Genomic DNA, 20,850 nt, shown 5'->3' with positions numbered 1-20,850 from the left:
TTCCAGACAGGCAGGATGCACACAAAGGCCTATAAATACACTCTAGTGTTAGTGTTGAATTTATGTTATTTTCGACGCAGATTTACTCGGGATTATTTTTAATGCACTGTAAAAGAACAAAGATGAACTTTACAATAGGGTTAGAGATTTGTTGCACTGTGGACAAGAAACACAAATGAAATAATTTAAAGGTGCATTTCGCATTTGCAGGCAGCAAAAATCAGAGGACGTTTTTCAAAAAGGGGCACGATGAATTAAGTAAGAAGGACAAAATCTGAATGCTCTAATTATGGCCTTTATGTGGGTGTAGACCTATTACACTAATAAGGCCGTTGTGGAAGAAAAGGGCCCCTTTTATTTACCATCAAATGACAACAATTTGTCATTATTAGAAGAAAAAAAAAATCTCATCCTAAAAATAAGAGCGTCTCTGTAGCAACCAGCGCTACACCCCCCTCCCAATCAGTCCATCCAAACAGCTGCAATTAGCAAAGGCTACAAGATGAAAGCACCTAGATATAAAAATAAATCACAAATGTTCCACCTGGAAACTTTGGACTCGAGTGAAAAAAGGACTTGGTGGAGAAATCGCAAACGGGCTCATGATACGCGCATGTTTTTATTTCTGCCTCACTCTCCCTCTGTTTGCACCTCATTCTCCCCCATTCAGCCATTTTACATATTCATAACTGGAGTTGGTAATGCGAAAACAATCCGTGCTATCAGCACCATCAGAGACACCAAGGTGCGCTGCAAAAAAACCCCACCAAACATCCTTCAAATTATACCACTTAAGCACCCTCTTTCAAAATTTCCACTCTCTCAGCTGCAACAGCTTTACTTAATTTGATTTAAATGATTAATTTCAATCGCATCATTAGATTTTTTTTTTCAGTCGGAGCACGAGAGAAGACCAGCAGGCAATAAAAAATAAATAAAATAAAATAACAGCAGTTTATACATGTAACTTTTCGTTCAACTTTAATACCAATAAGCCTATCTCACACCGCGAGATGAAATATTTCAAAAAATATAATTTATATTTCTCTTACCTTCTTGGAGAGAGTACAGCAGGAGTAAAGTTACAAGCCACATGCCATAAATAGCAGGTATATTTTTCAGGAATTTTTGGCAATCCTGGTAAGTGTGAGGCGCGTTCTTTTGGCCAGGCGGGTCTCCGTGCTGGACTGGCGACTGTGCTCCCGGGAGGTATTTCCAGCCCTGCTGCCCCGCTAAGCGTGGAGGGGAAACGAGAGGCGCCTCGGCCCCGCCCATGTCCCCTCCTCTCTTCATGAGACTACCGTGCATGCAAATCCATTTTTTTTTTCTTCCTTCCCTGAAATTAATCGCCGATCGGGTCCTTTTGCAACTGATCGTTTTGGTCCACCTGTGTCCAAGATCTCTCGTTTGGCACCGTTTGGAGAGGGCGTTTGGAGAGCGCACCCACCTGTGCGCCCCGATGACCGCGCTTTCTTTCCTGCGCAATATGGATGCGGAAAAGTCGCTCAGACTGACCCGGAGCCTATTTTGGGGTTGGCATACTCTCCTCTGAGTTGGTGCTAGATGTGAAGGTCCGTGTAGCTGCGGAACAGGATGGGCTACAAATATTTTTGCTTCTCTTTGTCTGCTTTGGGAGCGCAGGCATTTGCGCACAGAAATACACTGCAGATAGAGGAGGAGAGAGGAGCGGGCTATGGGGTATGGCAAGTTCACAAAGCGGGCACAGTGTGCCAAACAAACCAAAGGTTACAGGGACGCTCTCAAAGACGGAGCAACTTTCTGGAAATTTGTTTTCTCTGTCAACTGCTGCCCAATTTTAGGAGAACAGCTTCACGGCATAAATGTAAAGGATGCATGAAGGAATGAAAGCTGCAGGAGCCTCCCAGACTCACTGAATATTTCAAATAATGGTACAAAAAAAAATTAATTAAATGTTAAGTGTTAAATATCAAAATATTGTTCTGCGAAATCCACAAAGATCAAAATAACACAAAGTAAACACTGATAATAATGCATTAAAAATGATTTAAAAACTGTTATTTCTTCACTTCACTAAAATGTTAGGATCCGCCCTGCTTGGAGTTGATCGTTTCAAGACTTGCATAACTTTGTTGATTTTTTTCTCCAAAATAATAATAATAATAACTTCATGCTCGTATTTAAAGTAATTCAATAAGCTTGCTTTAATTGGTACGATAAAGTTCTTGCAGATTCACGTTGTTGAGAACGTTTTCACTTTCTGGCAATATTTAAGAACAGTGAAATATAACGGAGATATTAAAACTTGCTGTAATACCTCAGATATGAACACATATCAATTGTATCCCCAATTTTACAGAGATTACCTTAAGCTCTCTCGACGGTTCGCTCTTTGCCTCTGGGATCTGAAATCCAGGCGTCTAAATCCATCCTGCGGCTCAATGCTCCCATCTGCTGGTCAAACTTGGAACAGATATGTGTACAGGCTAAACTTATTGTTTACCATAAATACACAAATAAGTGTTTATCTATCCTTTCAAATGAAATAGCTTTGGCTCAAGCTAAAGACCATGCTAACCTCTCTTTCACCCATCAGTTTGTCTAAAAATGAAATTATGAAGCTGTTTCCGATCTAAAGGGAAACAGTATGCTGCCTGTGCTAGCTTATAATACAGACAAAACATATTTTGAAATGTGAATGAGAGTGAAATATTTGTAGAAAAAAAACAACCTTGTCACGATACCTGCCTGGTTTGCCCCTGAAACCTGCAGATTTCTTTCATCAAATCATCCCTGCTGCTGGTCTAATGTCTCCTCCCTAACTTTGCTCTTTCTATTGTGCCAATAAAGATTTTTTTTTAATATGTGAAAAGCAAGAGTCATAGACATGAATACGTAGACGCCTCGTGGAGCGCGAACATTTATTATTTACAGAAATCCGGAGTACAAATGGCTAAAAAAAACAAACTTCGGCTCTGTGCTTCACGCTGTCACGGTTGCTAAATAAATATGAAATTATGTATCATAGGTACAAGGCTAATGTTAGTATGACGGTTATTATTAGCATGAGTCACTAGCCTGTAGCTACTACCAGTAGGACGTAGGTTATCACTAGCATGTTGACTAATTATGCTAACCTTAGTGTAAAAATTAAAATTATACAAAATCCTAAGTTTACTTTAATTGATGCAAGTATATCAGCATGCTAGTGACTCAATATGCTAATGATAGCCATTCTGCTAACATTAGCCTTGAACCTAAAAAAAGCATTTTACATAATTTCATATTATTAGCAATATTTACCATACTGAATGGATTAAGTCAATGTATGTAAACATGCTGGTGACATCATACGTGCTACTGACATCATTCAGTATGCTAATATTAGGGTATAAATTCAAATGGTCCAAAATTCTAAAGTTAGCTTAAATGCTGGACATCGGTAACATGTGTGGCACCAGCATGTTAATTTACAGTGACTTAATCCTAACATTAGGACTTAATCCTAGCTAACATTAGCATGCCCTCATGCTAATGTTAGCATGAGGGCATGAGGTATTTCAGAATCGTATTTGGCTGAAATACGATTCCAGCCAAATATGGAATCGTATTTGGCTGTTAAATGTTGCGTCAACCAATACGATTCGTTCCGTATTTCTATAAATATCCGATATACACGCCTATCACACACACATATCAACACTAAGTGAAACAATAATGACCAAAGTAAAACACAGGAAATATTAAGGTCAGCTAAATTGTAGTGGCGGCGAGCGTGAGCAAAGACAAATAAAAACGCAACAGGCAGAGGTAGCAAGAGTGACATTACTTCAACATATTTTTATTCAAGTAAAAGTAAACCTTTCCAAGAAATGACTTAGGAAAGAGTAAAACAAAAATATTTGGTGAAAAGGCTACTCACAAAGGTTACTGACAATCTTATTTAATATTTTTAAAATGATGTCATCAACAGACAAAACAAAGTTATGTGTAAAGTTTCTTATATTAAAGGCTAAAATATTTTTTATGACAAATAAATACAAAATAATACATTTCGACAGAATAAACCCTTTCTTGAGTTATTCTTTATAATATTAACCTTTACATAAAATTAATACTTAAAGCAGGTAAAGTGTATAATTAAAACAGTAATGCTCTTCCACTGTCATTGTACAGTGTTTGTTGTATCTTATTAATCTCCACATGGCACAACAGGCTCAGCAGATAGAGCCTGTTGTGCTCTATCTGCTGAGATGGATGGTTGCACCTTTAGAGAACAATGTTTCACATAGACGTGATGACAATAAAGTTTCACTTGACTTGAAAATATTTTATAGAAATGGCAAAACTTTTCCCAAACTGATGGGCTGTAATATTTGCTTCTGTAGAATTAATGGATTTTGTTTCTTTTTTGGTATTATGTTATGATAACACACATTTTAAAAAACAAACAAACAAACAAACAAACAAACAAACAAACAAACAAACAAACAAACAAACAAACAAACGAAAAAACAAGTCCTTTTTATCCTGACTGGTGTCTTGAATCTAACAGTCTTGGTAAAGTTCTAAAACTGTTTTCTTTTCATTTTTTGTCCTTTGCTGCCACCCGTTGACACTTTAACTTTACTGCAGCACTCTGTTGATTTTATAATGAAATGTGGTTCATACGTGTGAAATCTGGCTAACTTGTTAACTGCAGTATTCTCTTCTCTGATTATTATTCCAGTTTTCCAGACATCCTGGTCTTTGGAAAACTTTAACCAGGGCTTTATGGATTTCCTAGAGAACAAATATTTAATTCTTGCACACTTCTCATAAAATATAAACTCGTGTAGCCTCTTTCTGATGGTCATGCACTTTCCTACCAGAAGTAGTAAGAACCTGTTGTAGACCTCTTTTAGAATTTCTCCTTCTGCTCTTACAGTGAAGTTATTTGGACAGCCAGACTTGTGCATGGCATAGGTTGCTTTGAATATTTTCAACTTGTGGACTATTTTCTGTACAGTTGGATGGTTAATTACAAATCTTTCTAACACATTTAAATGCCTTGCCAGACTCATAAGCAGTCACCCTATAATGCCTGGTAGCAATGTTGTAATCGTGTGCTCCTAATCTGACACACCCTTTGAGTATTTTTAGCAATTTTAATTCAGAATAAATGTGGAATTCACCTTATTTAAAGTGACTGAAAATCCCTTGTTTTTTTTCTTCTTTTTCTTCTTTTCTTCAATTTTGATCAACTATTTAAACTCTTTGAAAGTTTTGATGGGTGAAATAATTTATACTATCCACATGTCCACTTTATGTTAGAAAAAAATAATAGGCTGTGGTATGCTGATGTAAAATTTTACTCTATGTGTACGTATATAAGTAGAGTATATATATCTATATCTGTAGATCCAGTTTAAGTTGTAGAGATGTGTATTGTAGGATTCACACATTCAGAAATGAATAATTAAAAATACATCAATCAAATTCATAGGATGGAGAAGTTTAGTGTTAAGGTTCTCTCTCTATTGCACACGTTTACTCTTTGTCTTCCTAAGGTTTTTGCATGCTATAAACGTTTACAGTTTAGTTTACTTATTTGGCCTGAAAGCAGGAAGTGCCAACAATAACAGGGTATCCCCTAAATATGCAACAGAACAACAGAGATTATATTCAAAACTTTATTAATTTCAAACAGAGCTGATATGCATGTCAGAGATGTTGGAGACAGTAACTTCATCTAAGTGCAGGCCGGAGCGTTAAAGCTGTATATTTAAATGCAGAGAGCGGTGGGAGAGAAGCAACAGAGTCCACAGGCTTCTCAGTTTCTGTTCCGGTTCAGGGGGTTCCGGATCCTGCCTGCATGTCGTCACCACAACGCACATACCTAAGGCATACCTAAGGTAGCCACTGCTGTATCGAAGCTGTCACAGTAAATCAGAGGTCCTGCTGTCATTTGCATAGAGTTGCATGTAAAGGCCTACACTGCCACATTTGTTTTGACACACTGATGGCCTTAGTAAAAGATTGTTATTATTGTCATAATGTAATTTTTAAAAAATTGGATATTTAAAAAAAACAAAAAAAAAAACAAGCCACAGTAATAGTTACTTCAAGTTAGCAGAGAAACTTCACCCACTTTAAATTAATTATTATTATGAAATCCTATAATTTGGCTAAATCTTTTTCCAAAGTCACAGAACAACCCAGGCACAGTAAAAACTGGACTTTTTAAACATATCAATTTCTCCTACTGATGGGTGAATTGTCTCTGCAGAACAAATCATTCTCTATCTCACTTAAAAAAAGTTTTTACTTTTTGCTTTTTTACTGGGAACTGAACAGATTTATGATTTAGTGAACCAGAACTAAACAACAAAGATCAGTCAGCTTTAAAAAATAACTAAATAAATAAATAAGTAAATAAATAATGTATGGTTTGGTTGCCAGCGATGACGGCATCCAGTGGCGGTTCAGATATGGGCCACATGGGCAGTAACCCAGGGCGGCATAAGACAGTGAGGTGCAGGAGGACCATAACAAATTATGATATGACTTTTTTATCTGTCAGTTGCACCTTGGACATTTTTCTTCCTATTGTTTTTGAAATGTTTGTACTTTGTGCACTGCCTTTTTCCCCCAAACCATAATCTCAGATTATTTCCTGCACTTTGGTTTGTTTTCAGGAGTTATGGTCATACATGATGTCAATCAAACTGTGCCAATGCTAGATAGCCTCTCACCATTTATTGCTCGGTTAGCTGGAGTTCTTACTTTTAGCTACGCCAAGCGAACAATTTGAAGAAATTTTCTCTGTATGTATTGTGTATCATGGAAGCAGAAAATATAACATAGCAGCTAACAATCCTGTTGCTAGTCAACAAAGGTTGTTACAGTGGGGGTGGTTGCTTGCCTGGGGCCCCATACATGCAAGATCCGCCACTGATGGTCTCACATTTTTGTGCTGTTTGTTTTTGCTTTATTTTTTTGCGTTGCACTTGCATGAACAATGTGAAAGACGAATCCAACCAGGATTACACATACACAAAAATATATATCTTCTTAAAGAGCCCAGAGTACCCCATTAAAATATTGCTTCAAGCTAGTATTTAAAGGTTGAGGCACATTTTTTTTTTTTACAAAGCAATGAGGAAACCATCAGAAAATTACACTTCATTTTACAGTACTGTCTTATTTAGTTTACATGCATCCGTCTTCCAATTTCTTGAGTTCAAGATAAGTATTATAAAGCCATTATTCTCTTACTGCTACTTAAAATTGTACTTTTCAAGGTTTTGATCTCCCCATAAAGCAAAACTCTGCTGGAAACTTTCCTGTCTGACAAAAGCTGCAACAATGAAACCGTCACCTTCCTCTTTTCTTGTGCAATAGACTTGAGCTATGAGCGCTCTGCTCTGCTTACTGTCTGACTCTTGCAACATCAATAAACCCAATAACATTTAGTTTAAAGGTGCTTTCTGTCTTTGTTCTAAAATAGAAATGCATTTTAATAATACAATCAGTACTTGTGTTTAAAAAAAAACAAAACCTTTTACACGCACAAAAACTGTTGCATTATTTTTCTACAACCCTAAATGCTGCTGAATTATTGCTACTTAAACAGAACTTGGATAATTTTATCCAAAAATTTGGGTCAAAAAATGTGACTCAGAGGGGAAGAAACTAGGAACTCCACCATTCTCTATAGATTTTTAAGAATAATTTGATTAGAGTTCACTAAACTTCTTCCACAAGATTAAATAAGAAAGTGTAAAATGAAAAAAAAAAGCTAATTTAGAATAATGTCTATATATGTAGTGTAAATTATTGTCTTTATTTAACAGTAGAGAACACATTTATTCAATAAATATTACACTAGCCTTTTATTTGCTAAGTATTAGCACTAGCTATGTTCAACATCCACTTTTACCAAACAATCAGTCACAAAGTCAATGCAGACAAGATTTCTTCAACCAATTTTTGGGTAGTGCTGAATAAAGGAGAAGGGTTGAGGGTTTACTTTAAAAACAGGCAAAACTCATAAGTTAATTCATACTTAAAAACACATTTTTACTGCTTTTTCTCCTGTTTTCCCCTAACAGTGCCAATTTTCTTTCCTACTATGCCAAATACATTATAAATTGGGTGATGAAATTATAACATTTTGGATGATCAAAAGCTAATTCCTTCACTGAGGACCTGGCAACATTGTTTTTGGTTGGGAAATTCAGGCCCATAAACAAACCCTGGTGTGTTTGACCAACCCAGGGCTGCCAGCATGCCTAGGTGGGCCCCATGTGGGGAAAAGGAGGGCAGACTATATGGGTCCCATATGGGTTTGTCCGTGGGTTCCACGATGGCCCCACATGGGTTTGCCCATGTAGGGCCACAGCCCACATGGGCCCTACATGGGCCCTATATGGTGGTGGCCCACATGGGTTTGTCCATTTAGGGCCCATGTAGGGCCCATGTGGGCTGTGGCCCTACATGGGCAAACCCATGTGGGGCCATCATTGAACCCGCGGACAAACCCATATGGGACCCATATATCAGCCCTCCTTTCCCCCACATGGGTCCCACCTAGGCATGCTGGCAGGACAGACAGCATTACCTGTATTGAGTTGGCTTTAACCCAGCAGATTTTACAGTGTAAGGAAGTGGCCTGTTTTCCTCTCGAATCTACAGCAACTACTGCTTAGCCCAGTCAGGGTTAGCTTAATGGCATTAGCATAGCATGAAATTGGTTTGCAATTAATTTCAGCCCTGACACTACCAGTGTTAGTATGAGAAGGTGTGTTTCTTAAAGTATTTTTATATCTCTCTATATATTATATTTAAGCATTAGATCTAAAATCTGGCCCATGTTGCACATGCTCCTATTGCATTAGGTATTTATTTGAAAAGCAGCATCCTCTGAATGGTCTTCATTTATCTAGATATTGCGAGATTGTCTATCATTTTGATGTAAAAGCTTATTGTCTTGTAACAGTTAAGGGTTTAAAAACTGTTTTTGCAATATTTAGCTATCCTACTAAATACTAAAGCTTTTATGCTTTAACAGGCACATGTGTTGTTCTCAAGCAAGGAGGAAATATGGCATGAAGAACTAGGCTGAATTCTACAATACTATGATATTGGCATTAAAACTGGTTAAAGCCCTCTTTCCTTTGCTACAACTAAACATATGACTAATTTGTGTAGAAAAATACTGAATATTAAGAGAATTATCTGTTTACTCTACACGTTGTTAACATGCGAGATTTGGTGTTTATTATAAGGGCCTTCATTCCAGCTGTAATTCTATTAAATTTTCTCAGCCTAAAGCAATTAAATTAAGTTTTGTGTTTTGACTTTAGATGAAGAACAGTCTAATTTTTTTAATGGCTAAAATGGCAGAAGCTACAGCCTGAGTGGATATTTGGTGGAAACAGTGAGCAACTATGCTAAATGCTACACAACTTGATTTTCTTTTTGCTCGTGTAGATTCACATTTTCATAACTTGCGCCAGTTCTTAATGACAAAATGAAAATGTAATTTTTTTGTTGTCATTTGAATAATTTATTTATTTATTTATTTTTAAATGGGAATTTATTGTGTATCTCCAAGCTGTTTCTGAGTAAAGAGATTGTTGGTGCTGGTGGGAATTTCTTATTTCAGTCGAACTTCATGCTCAATTATAAATCTTATTATACCAGTAATATATGTTTTTATACTTAAGGAAGAGTAATGAGCCAGACATTATAAGTTAGAACAATGGCTCTGTGGCAGAAATCTGAACTGAATAGTAGCAGAAAAACAGGTGTATTAATGAGGGCTGCATTCCAAAAACTCAAAAATTGAGTAAATAAAACCCAGATTTTGGATCGGATTGTGTCCATGATACTTCTGTCTGATCAGAGGTATGTGCACAGAGTGCTGCGCCTAATTAAAATTCAGGATGCAAAGAGTGGAGTGCTGGGCAGTCCATAGTGCTCAGTAAAAAAACCCAAATGCTACTAATAGGCTCATAAAATACTTCTGTTGTTTTCTCTTCTATACCATGGCTGAATCTGATGGCAGAGATGCAGAAACTTCTAATATTTGTAAGGAAAAGACGCAGATTGTCTGAAAACATTGTATTCTACTCTTAAAACACTAAAAATCTTTGGAGAATGAGTTTTTGCAAAGTTGTCATGATTCAGTGACATCCCAATGTGTTGAATTAAATGGAAAATCTTAGATCCATCTTCATTTAGTAGAAAAAGGACATTAATACACCTGTGCTTGTCCTACGTCAGGTATTTTTTAAATTATGAAAAAGGTCTGTTAGATCTGATTTTATGTTTCCTCTATGAATTAATTTTAAGCATACTGTAGAATTACTTGCCGCAATGCTTTGTTGCTTACCTATTTGTCTTAAATAAATTTGTTTGAATTAATCACAATTATAACTTAACCGAACATAATTGTGCACAAGTATGTACACATTCAATATTTGCACAATCTTAAGTTGTATATCATTTGCACAGTTGCCACTTACAGCACATTTGGTATCTTTATGTGCATCATTCTCATTCAAACCTCATAACCAGAGTTATTAAATTAGACACAATGACCCGTCAACACATTTGCATTTAGAAATATCAGCAAATATGATCTAAATCTGAGTCATGTTTTAGTTTTACACACCCCACCCCAGCCTCATTTCTTTTTTGGCGTTGGTTTGGAATCAGCTTTGGATCCTGAGAGGCCGTTCTCAGTGTTGTCAATCCCTGAAGAAGAGACAAGGCACTCCTTACTGCGGGGGGAGAAGCGAAAAAGGAGGTCGTGTTAGAGCGGCAGAAGAAATCAATGCACCTCAAAGACAAACTTGCAGCTTTAAGAAAACAACATCAGCATGTGTATGGCTCAAACTGAAGTGCCACCGAGCAGTGGCGGCGGCGTGTGATGAAACAATATGAAATATTTGCACTGTCGTTAGAAAATGCCAGGAACTGAAAACTCACTTTTTCTCCTCAAGTTTGGCAAGAACAAAGAGAGTGAAGTTCTTGAGCAACATAAAGGCCATCAGGAACGCGATGGCTCCACCGACAGCTGAGGCTATAATGATGGTCAGCGTGTTGTCCACCACCCTTACTGCAGACATATGAAAGAAGTCGCTTAAAACATTTGACTAGGTTATTTACATCTGTGTCATAACAAAAACATGCTCAGAAAAACGGAGAGGGGTGATTCAATCAGAATACCTTTTTTTTATTTACATTCCTTAAAGTCTTGAACTCTTACCATTTCAATTATATGTGTTTCTATTCCCTGTCTACCATAAACACGACTTATTATTTTCTCCAGCCTGATTCCATTTGTCATTGATGTGGCCCACTTTACTTTATCTCCAGATAATAAATGCATGTTCTGGTTTCCTTTTACCTGAGTATGCATATTACTGAAGCATCAACAGAGCCCAGGCGAGTTGCTCCATTTCTGTAAATTGGCCAATTTCAGGTTATCTTCTTGTGTTAAACTAAATGTAGGTAAGACTTAACAGTAACAGTCAAGACAAACGGAGCAGCAGGATGGAAAACTAAAACTGATAGATCTGGTAATATGTGGGTAAATTGGGCAACAGTTAAGATGAATTACCAGCCAGGAGATTTACGTAAATAAAAGTTACCCCCTTTACATTATTTAGTATCAATACAAAAACTCTGATATAGAGAGTAGAAGTTGAGACGCCCAGGGTAACTTTGGGAGAGCCCAGAGCTCCACAGCTCAGATGATACAATCCATGAACAGGATAACTGTTAATATGCATTTTAAGTAGGAGTAACAAAAAAAAACATTATGTGAAAGAAATCCCGTTTTAATTTCACCACAAGCCATTTAGAGAACAGCAAACATATGGAAGAAGGAGGCGCTCTGGTATGAATGTGGCCTGTGTTTAGATATTTTAACTTGTATTTTAACTTTAGATTGTGTTTTCTTATTGCCTCTGCATGAAATCGTTAATTACCAGGTAAAATATAGCAGAGTGTCTGCTATCCATCAGCAATGTGGTGCAACCTGGAGCCTTGCTCCAACTCCAGGAATGTAAAAGTCAAGTTGAGGGCAAGGAAGGAAATATGAGACAAAACATTTGAAGAGTTAGCCATCCTGCAAAGAAGAGAGCCTCACTGCATGAGAGGAAAGCACATTTAGGTAAAAAAAAATAATGTTTTGCTTTTCAAAGTAAAATTTCTATGAAGCACTTAGAAGTTGGAGGCTGTAACAAAATGTAAAAAAAAAAAAAAAACTTGTATGAAACTTTTCTAAATCACTATATACCAGCAAAAATGTTAAAGTCTTACATTCGTCCACAACAATAAGGTGGAAAACTGCACTGTGGTTCTTGTTCTTCTCTTTGGGATTGCGCCCAAAGCACGTGTACAGGCCTCCGTCCTCGAAGGTGATGTTCCATATCAAGATGGAGATGTTGTTTTTGTGGTTCTTTCCGATAAACTCCACTCTCTCTCTGAACACTTTCACATCTGGCACCACGTCCTCTGTTGGTATCACAGCGTCACACACCTGATGGAACCAGCAAGCAGTCAATTGAACAAAAAAGAAAAAAAAAAAAAAACTCAACCGTCGAGTTAGCAGATGCTGAAAGGAAGTCAGAAGGATTTTACCTTTTGCATTGTGCCATTGTCGTTGTATTGCCAGTTAAAATACAGGTCTTTGATGCCGATGCAGCTGGCGTATGTGCAAGGCAGCATGACTGTGCTGCCGTTCACTGCTTCCAGGAAGGGAACTTTTCCCACTGACATCTCCAGGCCCTGAGCAGACCAAACACCTGGGACAGCAAAGAGATATTGGTGAGAAAACGCAACGAAACATGTAAGACGTTTGGTCTTCAGCAGCAACACTGTCGGAGACCTTCAGAAGAAAACCAAGGCAACTTTTGTTTGTGCCAACTCATTTTTTTTTTTTTTTTTTTTTTTTAAGCCGAACCATTTTTCTGGACATCTTTGTTTAAATTTATTGTAAATTCATTGAGCCATTTTGATGAAAATAATCTAGAAGTTTGAGCCACTTTGTCACCAAATTTCCAGGGCTCATATAAAGAGACAAGCATGTGAAGACAGCAGCAACACTTAAGGAATTAAAATAACAAATTTAAAGACAGACTGAAACATTGTGACTCTGGTAAATTAATAAAGTTGGTTCCTGAGCACAGCAAGTATTGAACTTGTTTTTTTGTTCTTAGTTTTGCTAAGAACAACAAATTGTTGCAATTTCATAGTTCACTAAGCCTTTGCAAGAAACAAGGTGTTTCAAGTGTTACCGGGCGTTATATTTTTGCTGAAAATATTGATTCCCATGGCAGCTAGTTGCTGTAGGACAAATCTAAAAAAAATAAAAATCACAAGAGGTTCAGAGTGTAGAGCCGTGACCAACCCATAAAACCGAAGAGTTGCATTGTTACACCGGTACTAATATTTATAACTTTTACAACATCTTAAAGTGTGTCCTTTTAGTCAATGTTTGGACATGCGTTTGATTAAGCTTGTTTATCCTCTAACCAACTGCTGAAGGGAAGTTATTTTATAATCAAATGCAAAGTCTGTGTCTGATATTATTGTTAGGATTCATTCAGATTTTATTCTCGAACTACTTTCATTACAATTCATGTCTGTGAAAGACACACTAGTGAGGAAACATTTGATTTTCAGAGCTCCCTGTAGCATTCATGAACTTGAAGGCTCAGTAACAGGACACCAGCATGTCCTTGCTGTGACATTACTGTCAATAAAGGATTCGGTCTGCTTGTGCTTGAAAGGTGTAACTCTACACTAGACATCATCAGGGTCAGGCAGCTCCAGGAAGTAGCAGTGATTTAATGCTGCCTTCATGAAAGCACAACAAATAATAATAATAATAATAATAATAATAATAATAATAATAATAATAATAATAATAATAATAATAATAATAATAATAAGGAAACAGAAAACATAAGAAAAATGATGTAAGGAGCAACTTGTTTTGATTTCTTTCATATTAACATGGGTTCCACTTTAACATTTAGTTCCCAGCTCTGAACACGCAGCAGTGGGATCACAGACTGAACGTCTGAACCGAGGAGCAGCCACAACATCCTCTGCACTGTTTCCAACCATCCTGAGATTCTGCTCTGTGTTTCCTGTTCCCGTGTTACACAAACGGCACGGTCAAGGTCAACACCAGGCAAACACCACTGCAGCATATAGGAAAAGTACAGCTAAGGCAGCCAAAGGAAGTGGCTGGGAAGAACATCCTGTTATCGATTATCTTATTTAAATACACCTGTGAAATTTTTTTTCTTCAGTTATCTGTGTGACACATTAGTCTTAGTATTGTTGTCCACCATAATCTGCGAAGTTTATAATACTGCCAATATTTAGGAAGCTGGCAAAAAAAAAAAAAAAAAATCAGCAGCATACATCCTCTCTTTTTTTGGGTCAGACTGCTCCTGTGCCTAAAGTCATAGTTAGAACAAAAGAGAAAACTCTGGATGAATAGGAGAAAGGTTACGCTAATGGATGTAGGAGGACATTTTTGCTGCTGCATTGACAGTTTCTACTTCTCCATCAGCCTCTCTGCACTTCTTGGACTCCGACTTAACGAGGCCTTTTAAAATCAGCAGACTGCTGAGCTAGCATGTGCTCATGGTGCGCAAAATCATTTCATCTTTCACTTAGAGACACTGGTTGTTTTGAAAACCAAACTAATGAAGTTGTTGGGATCCTGTGATGTTTCAAGTTTTGGTTATTTGGTTCTAGTTTCATTACTATTCTCTGTTCCTCAGCCTCTTTCTTTGATTGGATCTGTTTTATCTTAGTTCAGTTCATCCTCGCAGTATTTAAATCTTTCTCCTGCTGATGATCCTTGCTAGTTCCTCCTGTCAAATCTTGTCTAGTTATCTCTCTGCTTGCTTTTTGTTCCTTGTTTTTGTTCTGCTCTGGCTCCCTGTGCTTTCTGTAAGTTTTTAGTTTTATTACTAAAACATTCAGTCCGTGCTCCCAGCTTCTGTCAGCATTTTGGTCCATCCAGACCACTTCATGACAGAAGTGGTGTTAGCCATGAAAAATCTTGCCAAATGAGGCTCCTGCCGCACTATTTAGACATGCTAAATGGAACAGACTAATTTTATTTTCTGCTTTATCATTTACCTGTGATGTTATGATTATTTTGAAGCATGTTGGTCAGCTGAGGTTGTGGTAAATGTGCTAGATAAATATACTTTGACTTCGTCTTTGGCTGACAGTAAAACTAAGCTTGATTTGCTTCATGATTATTTCAGCTCATAATCCTCAGGCAGGAAACTGATTCTTTAAAGACAATGCTTTCTCCTATAAATTATTAAATCATTTATAGGAGAAATCAACTTATCTCCCTGAGTTTTTTTTTCAGGTTTCAAAACATTGTCATTTTTTTCATCTTTGTCTTTTTAAATATACCAACACAAGCAAAAAAAAAGTCCTGCCCTAGTTTCTGGCCTATGTGATGAAAATACTCCTTTTTAATAATTCACTGGTAAATTAGGAGAAATTCAGGTTGCAAAAGCAAAAGTGCAGCTTTTATTTTCCTTTAGATAAATGGTCATAAAAGCTTCACATTTGACAACACATAATCCTGTAAAAACAACTTCCTCCTTTTTCTGTTTTGTCACATCTAAATTTCTTTAATAATAAAAACCCCCCATTAATATCAGGCAAAGATTACTCTGATACAAACAGCAGTTTTCAAATAATCTTGTAATATTTCAGCTGTGAAGGGAAAAAACACATTTTGTTTCAACTTAACCAGCCACAAACAGTCTCTAATACTGGATAATTACCCACCCAGAACCTGTCTTACAACATGGAGTAAGCGTTAAGATATCAAAAAACAACACGTTATGTGGCACAAACTAAAGACATTCAACTGCACATATAAAAAAAGTTAATAGTTTATAGTTACAAACACAAGGTTTCCCCCAGAAAACTTGCTAAACCTGGGGGTTGGGCGCTGGGGCAATCAATCATCTGTCATGTTTTTGAGTAAAAAATGTTTAAAGTTAAAGGAAATTTGAAAATATCACTTGATAATTATGTGTTATTCAAAGATTGGAAGAATAACACCTCAACATCAACTATAATGTCCTAAAAAATGCAAACATAAAAAAAAAGACTTAAACAAATAAGCAATTTGCTTAGCCTGGTGGGGGCACAAGTAAAGCCTGGTGGCCCGCCAGGCTTATAATGCACTGAAACATATTTCTAAGCCTGTGGCATTACTAAACCTCTAAAACCTCTATAGTGGTTTAATATTTTAAAAATGTTTCTTTAAAGAAAATTTGGTCAAAAGACCCAATGCCATTTACCACAAACACTTGTCATCCATGGTGACAAGAATCAGCAATTTACATTGGGGAGTGATTACTTTTTCACATAGGATCAGACAGGATTCCTGTATCCACTAGGTTTATATTTATATACAACACCATGAATATCCAAATAAAGATAAAATTTTGTTGTGCTCCTTATCCACCTGCATGTGGTGCACAGTTTCTTTTTCTGTTTTTTTTTGTTGTTGTTTGTTTTGTTATTGTTGCAGGTGGCCTGTAAAAAATAACTCCTGTTTGTTGTTATATAATAAAGTAACAAAAAGTCCCTTACTCATCTCCAATTAATTAATCATAATTAATTACTGAACTGAAAATACTGGACAACATAATTACAGGCTGTTTTATTAGTGATTCATGTCTGCAGTTCGGGAGGCTTAGAGATGATTTTCAAGATAATGTGTGCAAAGGTAGGTTGGGTAAACCGCCTGTTAGCATTTTTTTTTAAAATGTCCTGGTTAAGAAAAATATATTCATCTCCAGACTATAATGCAACTGTAACGCAGACATGTATAAGAAAGTATCTGACCTATATACGAAATTCCCTGCAACAACACAACGTCGATATCCACTGCTGCAAAAATCAGAACAAACTGTGAGAGAGCAGGCCAGGAGCGCATGATGCAGCCTTCCTATAGCAGCAGGATCACCTTACTTAACTGAGATTGCCTTCTTTTTTATACAGTCACAAACTAAACCAGTAGGAACTTAATTAAATCTAATATACCAGAGGCAACATTTAAAGCATAAATGCTGATTTGACTCGAAACTAAAGATTTTGTTTCTTGTTTGTTTTTGTAAAATGTAGGTAATGTATAAAAGACCACTAGTAGCTTTAATGCCTCATTATTAACACTATAACATTGTGTCTTCTTAGAATGACAAGTTGAGTCAAGAACTCTGAAGCATTAGGAGGATTTTGAACATCAAAATGAGATGAAAGCATATATAAATATGTAGTCAACACATAGAAAGAGCAGGGAAGAGATTAAAGACTGACTTTACCAAGCAGCAAAGTGAAGGCTGCATATGGAGAGCCCAGCTTGGAGCGTTCGACCCCAGTCCACCGGACTTCCATGGCAGCTGGCTCCAGCTCACTTTGGTACTGCAATGACTTCAGCCCAACTCTGTTTTCCAGATGTGTGGGATAAAATTTGGAGGCTGGAATCCTCCCCCCCCTTTCCCCTAAAACAGGGATGCTATAGTCTTGAAGTCTCTTGGAAACCTTCAAATGCACTCATGTGGAAAACGCTGCTGCAGTTTAGACGGAGGGCAGCAGAGAAAGAAAAGAAATAGGTGAGGAGATGTGGAAGAAATTAAAAAGACTCGTCAGTGCACTGTCAAAACTTTTTCTGCATCACAAAAAAATAAAAACGCTACTCAATAAAATAAAAGCTACTTTAAAAAAATAAATAAATAAAAAACATACAGTACAGTTGAATTTTTTTTTTTTTTTTACCTACCTGCTCCTGTGGCCCGGCGGCTGGCTTCACAGCTGAGTCAGTGTGGGACTGGATGGAAGCAGAGCGGCAAACTCTCACTGCGCAGAGTCAGGGTTCACACAAGGAGAATCTGCCAACCAGCACTTTCACTGCAGAGACAGCCACATTGCAGCGCCAGCCAGGAGGAGAGACAACCGGCTGGGAGACGGAGAGGGAGACGGGCAGGAAGGCAAACGGCAGCGCAGACACGCAGAGGGAACACGGTGTTTCAGCCGCACTCAGCAGAACCCCAGCGAGCTGAATTCTTCCCAGGATCGTCCCTCCAGATGTTTCACAACTTTTCTCTGTTTTTTTTTTTTTTTTTTTTTGCTTGTCATCTCTTGCTGGCTGCATGCCAGACCTCCTCACTTCTTTTTCCCCCACTTGGTCACCTGCCTCCACATCCTTCTCATAGTTCATTCCTCCCTCCCCATAACGCTCCCACCCACTGCCTCCAAACCCTCCTCCCCATTGTCAGGTCTGGGGTGTGTGTGTGTGTGTGTGTGTGTGTGTGCGTGTGTGTGGGTGTGTGCGTGTGTGTGTGTGTGTGTGCGTGTGTGTGTGTGTGCGCGTGTGTGGGGGTGTGTGTGTGTGTGCACACACTCAAGCACCCTTGGCTGAGCGTTGTGAAGATCAGAGGAAAGTTCTGCAGTGCTGGCTGAGGAGGAGGGTGTGTGGTTCTGCTTCAGGGCCTGGGCTGGGACGCACCACCATTCATAAATATGGAGGCTTTCATTCTTATTTTAGAGAATTACAGCAAAAGAGTAAAAACAGTAGATAGGGTACTTAGTTTTCTCCCTCTTTCATGATACAGACTTTCTTTTGAGAACACTTTTGTTTGTCTGCAGCTTTGTACATTTTGTGAATGATAAAAAGTATTTGTTAAGTCATTGGTATCAGTTAATTATGCCAGGACAGCTCCTTTTCCAATTGGGTAAATTCACCATTCTTTCAGTTAACAACATCTGAATACTGATAGACTGATCAATTTAAAGATAGGATTGTGTGAAAGTCAATATTGGGAAATGTTTCAATTGGAAATATGGACATGATTTTGGCTTTTTTTTTTTTTTTTAGTCGAGAGATGGCCTTTACTGAATAAAAGTTATGGATCTGTTTGCAACTTGGTCTAAATCTACTTCACATTTGTAGAGAACCTACAAAAGTTTCAGTGCTTTGCAAAAGCTTCAATATATAAATTTTTTCTTTTTTTTTTGGCAATTTTTTGGCAAACATCATGTTTTTGATGTTCAACATGCCAATGGCGGAGAAACAGGTTACCGTTACAGGAAAATCGTTTATCTGACATCATCGGTGGTCATGCTAACTAGCTTGAGCGTTCACAACAAGCTCCGCTAGCTGCAATGCCGTAGAGCGCAAAAAGAGGATGAGCTGCGCCACAAATGATTGTGATTGACAACACTAGGACCCGCCTCTTGACTTTGATTGATCTTCAAGTTACCGTAGTACTGGGAGAAGGCAGAGGATCTCAAATTTAAAAATACATATCTATGTCTCATATCATACAATCACAACATAGTAACAGTTTCAATGAATATGTACAAAAAATATTTTTTTATAAACGTTACTGCAGCTTTAAAACCCCAAGCAGTTTCTGTTCCTCCAGAGTGAAAGAAACTGGTTGAGGGGGTTTGATGTGTTGAAGTGATTATCTTATTGTTCCTTTTCTCATCAGGAAACAAGCATGAGACGACTAGAAAGAGCAAGACTTGACTTGCCTGACAGTGTGGCAAAAACAGTTGATGATTTTTGCTTTTAGTTTGATGAAAGAGTGTTTCATTATGCATCCTTATACTAAAAGATGAGGAAAAGAAGAACTCATTTGTAGCATTTGTTTTTAAATGAAATGCTGTAATGAAGAAGGCAGTCAGCTTGGCTAATTGTCATGTACGCAGTGATTTTTATTCAGAGTAAATCTGAATTATTATTTTTGAACAGATTTCTTGCTTCCAGTAAATCAGAATACATAATTTGGGGATAAGAATCATATGAGCCAATAATCCAGACTAATTTACATTTTCCAGAAATCCACAATGTGACAAAATACATATGGCAGGTTGTTGTGTAAGGTAAAAAGAGGTAGGGAGTAGTGCAGTTTATTAGATGTTAAGTTAACATTGAGTCAGAGACAGTTTGGCCAGGATGCAGGCTCACCACTCTGCTCTGCTGGCCCCTCCACTGGAGTATCAATGCAGCAGCAGTGGGAACTCTTCCAAAACTGCAATAAGGGGGAAAAAAATGCTTTTTGCTGCAGAAAGACAGAGTGCTGCAGCAGACCCGGCCAAACAGCTGCAGCATCTTGGTGGGGATGTCTGTTTGCACACACATACAAGCAGACGAGCTACATCGTGTACAGATCCTATGTTCATGTGTTCCTCATCATAATTCAGTGGTGCCAGGAAGATGCATCCTCAGCTTTAAAAAGAACACAGGCACCTCTGGGATTACTGCAGCAAGATGTGTGCTGCCCGCAGCATGAGGCAAGGACACACATCTCAGGTGTTATTGTGCAGTAATGACGTCAAGTAAAAAAAAAAAAAAAAAAAAGCAACTTAGCTGTTTATAGGGCCTTTAGAAAAATAAAAAAGCCAGTAGCCAGATATGAAAAACTAAACAATTAGAAATTAGAAATACTAGTTTTTTTTTCCAACAACAAATTTTTATATTTCAGTGTAAATGTCTAGTTTTTTCTTACAGCCCTCCGGTGATTCCATACTGTATTTTTGCAAGATGAGGTGATCCAGGACTGACCCCTCCATATTCTGACTGACTGTTCACAACATTATCCTTTGTTTATTTGGCTTTGGGAGGAAAGACAAAAAAAACTATGCATCGTTTTAAACAGAAAAGCAAAAAATAAAACAACTTTTAAATATTACTATTACACACTAATTAATATGAACAACATAATTTAGTTTTTCAGATTTTAGAAACACCTTCAATTGAGTCTCTGCTGCCATAGAAAAGTTTGTTGTCATATAAGACGCACAGCTCCA

General features: G+C 37.5%; 2 protein-coding genes across 3 annotated transcripts in view; both read right to left on the bottom strand.

The window, feature by feature from the left end:
- LOC106919086 (cell adhesion molecule DSCAML1-like) overlaps positions 1–1,813 on the bottom strand; it is a 66,899-nt gene extending 65,086 nt beyond the window's left edge. For both annotated transcript variants that reach the window (XM_014989248.2, XM_014989249.2), the window contains exon 1: positions 1,053–1,813. In XM_014989248.2, the coding sequence (XP_014844734.2) occupies positions 1,053–1,308 (256 nt within the window). In that variant the 5' untranslated portion in view covers positions 1,309–1,813. The remainder of the gene's footprint in view (positions 1–1,052) is intronic.
- Positions 1,814–5,637: 3,824 nt separating this feature from the next.
- Positions 5,638–20,787, bottom strand: scn4bb (sodium channel, voltage-gated, type IV, beta b). Its single transcript, XM_014989251.2, has 6 exons — positions 17,816–20,787; positions 17,358–17,606; positions 12,616–12,779; positions 12,295–12,514; positions 10,957–11,086; positions 5,638–10,748 (listed from the first exon to the last, which is right to left on the bottom strand). Exons 2-6 carry the CDS (start codon positions 17,428–17,430, stop codon positions 10,652–10,654), a joined length of 684 nt encoding a protein of 227 aa, XP_014844737.1. The 5' UTR covers positions 17,431–17,606; positions 17,816–20,787; the 3' UTR covers positions 5,638–10,651.
- Between the last annotated feature and the right edge of the window lie 63 nt (positions 20,788–20,850).

This window comes from Poecilia mexicana, unplaced genomic scaffold (genome assembly GCF_051168715.1).
Source record: "Poecilia mexicana isolate PSO_F unplaced genomic scaffold, ASM5116871v1 scaffold_14, whole genome shotgun sequence".
Lineage (NCBI taxonomy): Eukaryota > Metazoa > Chordata > Actinopteri > Cyprinodontiformes > Poeciliidae > Poecilia > Poecilia mexicana.
The sequence above is the reverse complement of the archived record's forward strand: the minus strand, read 5'-3'. Positions and strand labels throughout refer to the sequence as shown.